Here is an 8,632-nt window from a genome sequence, read left to right on the forward strand (position 1 = left end):
GCCTTAGGCGCATGTCTTCCTTGATTCATGCTCGGGATCCAGACATGAATCAAGGGGGGGGGGGCTATTGTATGGGGATGGGCCCCAGGCACCGCGGGCCTTGGCCCAAGCCTCACGATACATTATATGACCTTGTCCCCATTCCGGATCTTTAGCCTCGAACCAGACGCCTTAGGGCCCAACTTGGGCTTAAGAGCTGAAATGAGACTGCGCCATCCTAGATACCCAAAGCAGGCCCCTCTCGATCATCTCTAACCTGGTTAGAGGCGCTATTGCTTAGAGACACCCTGTACTCGGCCGCCCGGTAGTGCCTTCAGGAATATCGCTGCCGAGCGGGTTTTTGGAGGTGAGAATCAGTTCCAATGCCATTACCACCACTCCTAACGGAACATCCACTTAGAGATGATATAATTGTACTCCCATTCGCACTAGTAAGGGGGAGTAATCATAACATCTCTACTTATCCTAGACTAATAGGAGAAAAGAAGGAGGAAGGGGGGTTGGCAATTCTGGGGAGAACACACAGAGAAAAGAGTGACTATTTCAAGAAAAGGAGGAGTGACTTTGTGAGAGAGAGAAAGACTTGTAAAATCTAGAGTGAGTGGCTGGGTCTCTAGGCGAAGGATCACTCATAGTAGGAAACCCAAAACCCACAATACAAATAGATTGTGAGCCCAAAATAGGTTGAGCCCGTTAATAATATTTTTGGCACGCACAAGTGGGTCTAAATAGAAATTGTCGGGTCTCATCATTTTTTTCTTCCCCTTCCTCTCAACCAAACACCCTTCCACTCATTTTCTCCCTTATTTTCTATTTTTCCTAAAATTATTTCAACCAAATATACCATGAAATATTTTTAATAATTTAAGAACAAAAGATGATTTTTTTATAAATAATTTAAGGATAAAAAGCAAACCTTTTAAATTTAAATCAAACTTAACTATGGAACCGAAATAGTATTTTATAGAAAATAGAACAAAGAGAGGATAGTATGGTAAATACGCGAGCTTTGGGTAAAACGGTGCGGAAGAAGTAGGAGCTGAGCTCTGGTATAGCACTTAAGAGTTGTTATACTTATAGTCCACCTGACACACACACACTCCCTGAGGCAGCTACGCTCTCTCTTTCTCTCGCTCTCACTCGCGCATTTCATCAAACACCACTCAAACACAAAGGTACTTTCTTCTTCTTCGATCAAAATCCATTTCATTTCTGTTCTGTAAAACTCTAATTCCTATTCTAACAAACCCAAAGGTTCGTCGATTCATTCAAACCCTTTTTCTTTCTTCTAATTCTTCTAGGGTTTGAATCCGATCTCTTTTCTTTCTGATTTTTTGAATTCGATCTAAACCCAGATTTCCTTGTAATTTTTCAATTAATCATTGATATTTTCTTAGATTTATTACTCCTTTTATTTCATTATTATTATTATTTTTTTGCTTGGACAAAAGTGCTTCCAGAAATGCTATCTTAATTTTATGCACCCTCTTTTCGATTAATTGAATATTCAAAAATTAGATATTCCTATCTGTAACCAAGTTTCTAGTTTGGATTAGTTCGTAAAGTTTTTGGGAAATTGATTTTCCAAAATGTTTCTATCTTAAAATTTGGGTGTGTTGAGATTGTTATCTGTGAAGCTATCTAAACAAACATGGTGTATGATTACTATGTGAATTATAAAAAATGCCCATTAAGTAAAAATCCGGTTTTTAACAAATTTTCCTGGAAAATGTGAAAAAAAATTATTTTGAAACAAAGGGTGCCTGAGAAAGAGAAACTTCTGCTTAAAACGAGGGTTTTCCGTTATCGTAGTTTGGCATTAATCTAGAGTGTAAATATTGTTTTGCCAAGTCACTTTTGTCTTTGAGGAATCAAATGTTGTATAACTTCTGATTTTGGTGTTTGGTTGTAACTTTAATGAATACCCAGTTAGAAGAAAGCCATGGATGTGGACCTAGTAGATCGTAGGTATTTGGAGGATGATGATACTCCAATGATGAAGACTATTAAGGCTGCAACAACTGGTTTTGTTACTGGTACTTTTTTTGGGACTGTTGTTGCTATATGGTATGATGTGCCTCGTGTTGAGAGAAATGTTGCTCTTCCGGGTCTTATAAGGACCCTAAAGATGATGGGCAACCACGGGTTGACATTTGCTGCAATTGGAGGAGTTTACATTGGTGTCGAGCAGTTGGTGCAGCATTATAGGATGAAGAGAGACTTTGTGAATGGAGCTGTTGGTGGTTTTGTTGCTGGGGCTTCTGTTATTGGTTTCAAAAGTGAGTGATTTGGTTGATGCATACTTCTTCTCTTTATTTTGATTCTTTCTTTCATAGATGTGGAAGATGTTAACTTATGATAATTGATATGGTTTGGCAACACACTTAGTAAGAAAATATTAACTTAGTTGGACATAATCTACATATATAAATTCTTTTACTTTTTAGTGATTTGGATGCTTATTTGAATTATATTTGATTTTACCCTTTTTTTTTTCTCTATTTTATTTTGGTTCAATATTTCGTTATTCCAATTAAAATTTATGTATCAAGTTATCACCTTTGAGCCGCATGTTAAGTATTAGCCATTAGCATTGGTTCTAGTTTGGCTTGAGTGAACTAAGGGTTAATGTGGAAATTTGGGGTGTTGTAGAATTTAGATATGAAAATATCAGCATTTATTTTCTGCTGCCATATGGGGCATTCATTTGATTTATTTCTGTTTGGTTGTCTCTTGATCCGATTAAGAACAAGTTATTAGATTTTAATTTCAGCAAAGGTGATGGTAAAATAAGGGTGCTGCTGGCTATCATGTTATGTATGTCACCACTTGCGCGCTAGCTAGATGGTTTAGATGATAACTCTGATATTTATATGCCTGAATTCATATTCTTGTAAAAAATTCAAATTTACTACACATAGCTAGCACCTAATTCACAAAATTGTCTCCAGAAAAATCACAAAATAAACTCCACTGGGTCTACTTTGTATGAAAACCAGACCTTATCTAGTAGGATTCCAACCCAATTTCCTTCATGTAGTACAAAATATAATTTTTCATTCAAAGTGCTACCAGCATTACAGATGAATCTAGATCCAAATTTCAGCATCAAAGGCCATTTAGGATGCCAATTATCTAGTGTAGTCCAAGGTGAGCTAGGCGCTTGCCTAGGATCTCGAGTGAGGCGCCACTAAGGGGCCTTTGAAGCCTTGAGGTGAGGTGCTTGACTTTAGAGCCTCAACAATTGCCTGGGTGCCTTGAGCATTGTAAGGCCTTTGAAGCAAGAGCCTCAATGAAATGAAGCAAAGGAAAATTAAAAAAAAAAGAAAAAAAGGAGCCTTGTAGCTCAACTTAATTGGTTGGCACCTCCTAGTATTTCTAACGAAGACATCCAGACCCCAAAAATGACCTCCAACAAACCCCCAACCATTGATTATCAAAAAAATATTTTACTTATAAATAAAAAATAAAAAAGAAGGCAGTTTTGCAATTTGGCAAAAAAAAAGGTCAATTCTATTACTTAATTTAAGTTAGTGGGTGTCTGTTTCTCTTGCTCTTCATCTCTTTCTTTCTTCATCAATTTAAAAGTTTTTTTAAAAATAAAATAAAATAATCTTTTAGCTTTGCTAGCTGTTCTCTTTCTGTTTTTTTTTTTTTTGAAATTATTTATGTAAGGTTGTTGGAAAGTCTATTCTTATATTAATTAATAGTCTCTTTCCAATTTGAAAGATTCAAATTGGGCCTAATAAACATTAGGTGCGAAAGATTTTTGTTCATTATATGTATGATAACTATATTAAGAGTCCGGCTTATTGCTGCGCATGAATGAGTGCCTTTATGCCAGCTCACGGCTCAGGTGATACAAATACTTAGTGCCTGAAGGTAGCTTTTGCCATTGACTGCACTGCAATTTTCCAATCAAAGGAATGTATAAGCCATTACTAATATCAAGTTTCAGAAAAGGTCTTGCCAGGAATTTTTATTACTTGGATGCAGGCTCTAGATGACAATTTGAAGTAGGAGAATTTAAGCCCCAGGAAAGAAGGCCCATTATTCCATTTTTCCAATATGTTTGCTATCACAAGTCTTTTATTTATCTATGTTATATTTTGTTATTGTTATGTCTTTAGTATTTCAAAAGGTCATCTAGCCATGTGACTAGCATGTGACTTTTAATTAGATTGGATTAGGATAATATGAGGGATGAAGAGTTAGGATTTTGGGGTTAATAGAAGCCATTATAATAGCCTCTATGAAAGATGAAGAGTTAGGATCCTGGGGTTACTAAAAAAGCTATTATAAATAGCCTCTTTTTGAGTAATTGTAGGCTTTTTTTTTTTTTCCTTATCTACATTATGGAATTTCATATTTGAATATTTCTTGGACTTTTTAAGCCTATAAATTTATCTTTTTAAGTGTTCCGACTTCATTCTTATTTTCTTCTCTATGCTATAATCATGTTATCTCACTGGAATTTCTTATTAAACTCTTCTAAGCATCAATTTTCTTGAAAGGTGGCACCTATTGCTGGTTCATATTAGATCTACACTAGATCTAATTGTCCCTACTGCATCAAGTGGTATCACAGAAAAAGACCCTTAATCTAAGCTACAAAATTCAAATATGAGTCAAAGGTTGCAACTTTAAGCTGTGGTTGATTGTGGTAGAGGTTGCGGGGGTTATAGGAAATCAAGGCCATCATATTTAAATGGCTGAGATGAGGCATATGATTGAAGATTATTTTTTGATAAGTATGTATGATTGAAGACTTGTTGCGAGCTATACAAAGATTTTAGTGACAGAGACCAACGGGAGCTGTATGGAGATTCTAGATGGCGGCTGCGACCCTTTGGACATTCTATAAGGTGGTCTTGATGATGGGAATTATGAAAATAAAAATTTGATTATGTTTGGGAAGAATATATTGAGGGATAATCAATTCAGCAAGGTTCAAGAGATGTAAGGATGAGGTTAGGCTAATATTTGGAATGAAGTTGTATGGTTTTGTATGATAGTAATTTATTCTCCGCGACTTATTTATGTTAAACATTTTCAGGCTTGTTAGGCACAAGTTCTTAAATAAAAGATTTGATTATGTTTGTGAAGAATTTACTGAGAGATACTCAATTCAACAAGGATTGAGGGATGTAAGGATGAGGATAAGGTAATTTTTAGAACAAAGTTTTATGATTCAGTAAGATGGTAATTATTCTCCTTGACTTGTTCATGTTACAATTTTTCAAGCTTGGTAGGCTCAAGTTCTTTTTGCCTCGTTTGGTTGTGCCTGATCACAGCCAAAAAAACTGAAATCCGGAGCTTTTTAGAAAAGATACAATTTAGTGTTTATACTTTACCAATCCAAGGCATTAAAGCACTCCTTAATGTAATTTGCCAAATGCTCAAAATGCTAAAATTCTTTTTAGTTAAAAGCTTTATATCACAAAAGCTGAACTTCTTATGGTTATGCCAAACAAGCACAATGAGCCATTTCTTGATGTACTTAAGACAACATAAAAGAAAGAAAGGATTGTAGATTGTGGAAGATTGAACCCAAACTCAAAGATGAGTTTTCTCCAACCTGGTAAGAACTAATGTTGGAGAATTTAAGCCCACGGTAAAGAAGGCCTATTCGTCCATTTTTCAAACTAGTTTGCTATCACAAGTCTTGTAATTATCTATGTTATGTTTTGTTATTATTATGTTGGATTCTAAGATTACTAAATGTTGTTATAAATTGTCTTTTTTAAGTTGTCGTGTAAGATCTCGGGTCTTTCAAGCACAAAAGGCTAGCATAATAGGGAAAGGTTGCCCAAGAGTTGTGAACTTATCTACCTCTCTGTCAATATTTGATATGGGACTCCATTACACTCCCTCACATGGCTCATGACATGGCATGGCATGGCCCCACCAATGAATAGGACATTGCTTTAAGGCAACTTAGTAATGCCATGTGGCTCACGGTTTTGAGGATTTGATTGGATTGAAATATGAGTGTGTGGTGTGTTATGTGTTGAGTCCCACATTGAGTGTTTACTAAGTAGATCTTAACTATAAGCAATTACAAGGAGCCCTTATTTTTATATGGCTAGTTTTTTTGAGATAAAAGGTAGATGTGGCTACTGCATTCCTAAGGTTGTGACATGTTGTAAGCAGTCTACTTTATGAAATTTCATAGTTGAATATTTTTTGGACTCTTTGAGCCTTGCAATTGATCTTTAAGTGTTCCAACTTCAATTATAACTTTAATCTTGCTTTTATTGCTGGAATTTCTTCTTAAAACCTTTTTAAGTATCAATCTGCTTGAAATATGACACTTCTGGCTGTTTTATATTAGATCTACAACCACCACCACCAACAACAATGCCTAGTCTCAATATTTGGGGTTGGCTACGGATCCTCCATAGACTAGCCAGGGCCAATCACATGTACTCTTTTCCGCCATTCTTGTATATCCGAAGTCATAGTCTTTGTTACTTCCTTAATTGACATGATTTTTTTTTACTACTTTTATAATGTTATTCTTGGTTTTTCTACCTTTTTTTCGATCCATCAACTTAATTCTGTAGATCTAAATTCTCCCATTTGCATCACAAATTTTTGGGAGTTCCAGTCATGAGTTCGTTTGCTTCTGAGCATTGGTCTGTCTAAGAGATGCCTTTTTAGGTATGATCTTTTTTGCAACTAGCAAGAATGTTGCATGTGCAAGGGCAATATATTTTTTTGGGCAAGCTTTGCGCATTTTCTTGAACTTGATAAGTTACCTGGTTTCTGTGAACTGTACATAGTTTTCTGCATTTATTTATTTTTATTGCTCCTTTTTTATTTATTTATAACTTTTCAATGTTTTTTGATAGGTTAGTTACACGTGCACCCAATGTGTTTTGAACCTTTAACCTCACCCTTGTAAGAGTATGAAATGACATTTGAGCTAGAGCTCATTGGTCCCTTTTACTTTTCAATGTGATATTGTGCCATAGCTTGAGAATCATGCTAGGTTCATTTGGATGTAGATGAGGATTTTACATAGTTGAAAAGTATTCACTGTCCTAAAGAACATCTTTGAGTATATATTTCATTTGCAGTTTGTACTGTCATGTTTTGCAAAGATTAGAATTTTCAAACAACTTGCGAGTTGGAAACATTAATAATTCTTTTTCTATTAAAATCAGAGCATAGAATTTGGAGGCCTTCTTTTGGCCTTCAATTCACAAAGTTATGCTTCTCATAGAAGGCACAGGTGAGCTGTACGTGTCCTATACAGGTGATCAAATTAGGGCTTGATTTGCATCAGCACAAATATGATTGTTCTCTTTATTAAGCTAATTTGTCAATTATATTGTTTAATGTGCTATTCATTCTGCATTTGGAGTGTAGATGCTCTCCCTATTATGTATGATTGAATCAGGACTTTGGATTCTTAAGATGTTTGTATGGTAGCCAAGCTTATTATCTTCAACAGGCATTATTGTCAATCTGTTTTCTGAAGGCATTATTGTCAATCATAATGGTTAATGTGCTGTCCATTTTACAGATAGAAGCTTCTCAACGGCAATTTCAGCTGGAGCAGCATTGGCATTCACTTCTGCTGTTATTGATATTGGGGGTCAAACTACAAGAGTTGACAATGGCAAGGAGTACTACCCTTACACCACCAAGAAAAGATCTGCTGTCGAGTGATAAATTTTTCATTGCTTTTATTGGAAAAGAAGACATTGGCATGTTACAATAGAAGTCTTCACTGTTTTCTGAATGGTGTGTGTATGTTTTTTGGGAGATGTAATGGTACTCTTGGATGTCTTTCTGCGTTTATGTAGACTTTTTAAGGTTTTATAGCTTGAACCAATGATGTAATAAATATGCTTTGCCATTCTGACAAAGTTAGATGCTAATTCTTGATTTGAGATCATTGCTACTAGTTTGTGATTATTTCATTTGACTGATCATTGCTACTAGTTTGGGTAAATGATTAATTCTTTTGGGAGTGAGAATTATTTTTTTGACTGATCTATTTAGATGTTAAATTATGAGGCTTTGCTTTTCTTTTTCTTTTCTCTTTTTTTACATTAATCATTTTTGGATGTACAAAATTGTAGTTTTGTGGAGAAGTTCTCTCAATAAATATATATATATATATATATATATCAAAACCAAGATGTTTTCCAAATGAATCCAATTATCATCGTGGAGCAACAATTAATGGTATGACATTTTGTATTTGTTTGCAAAAAATAAAATTATAATATATATTGGATTTGGTAGATTTTTAGGAATTCGTACCAAGATGACCAATATATTCAACAATAAAGATCATGTTCATAATTCTATATTGGCACTTATTTAGACAAAATAATGATTAGTCAAATAAAAATGATCAGATAAGTGAGCCATTTTAGCTTTTGCAATTATATTTTCATTTTTTTTTAAAGAGGCATATACTTAATTATGAGACTGCTAATATTTATTTATTTGACAATCTTTTTGAGTGGAGAATTTGCAATTTGCTGTGGAGAAAGTACTTTCATTAGGTTAGCAACTGAAAGTTGTTTTCCTAATCGGGCATTGTTGGGCAACAATTGTTGATATGCAAAGTATCTTTTTATTAGTATATTTTGATTCAGTAGATATTTATGAA

General features: G+C 34.7%; 1 protein-coding gene across 1 annotated transcript; it reads left to right on the forward strand.

Annotated features, from left to right (window-relative positions):
- Positions 1–950: 950 nt before the first annotated feature.
- LOC142611420 (outer envelope pore protein 16-3, chloroplastic/mitochondrial) lies at positions 951–8,006 on the forward strand. Its single transcript, XM_075783540.1, has 3 exons — positions 951–1,175; positions 1,930–2,279; positions 7,532–8,006. The coding sequence occupies exons 2-3, from the start codon at positions 1,943–1,945 to the stop codon at positions 7,675–7,677; spliced, it is 483 nt and encodes a 160-aa protein (XP_075639655.1). The 5' UTR covers positions 951–1,175; positions 1,930–1,942; the 3' UTR covers positions 7,678–8,006.
- The last annotated feature ends 626 nt before the right edge of the window (positions 8,007–8,632 follow it).

Source organism: Castanea sativa, chromosome 9, assembly GCF_040712315.1.
Source record: "Castanea sativa cultivar Marrone di Chiusa Pesio chromosome 9, ASM4071231v1".
NCBI lineage: Eukaryota > Viridiplantae > Streptophyta > Magnoliopsida > Fagales > Fagaceae > Castanea > Castanea sativa.

What these genes read in the sequence shown, in the direction of transcription:
- LOC142611420 (XM_075783540.1), top strand. Translation starts at nt 1,943, where the DNA reads ATGGATGTGGACCTAGTAGATCGTAGGTATTTGGAGGATGATGATACT. An exon ending in TTCTGTTATTGGTTTCAAAA is followed by an intron (nt 2,280 to 7,531) that starts GTGAGTGATTTG and finishes TCCATTTTACAG; the next exon opens with ATAGAAGCTTCTCAACGGCA.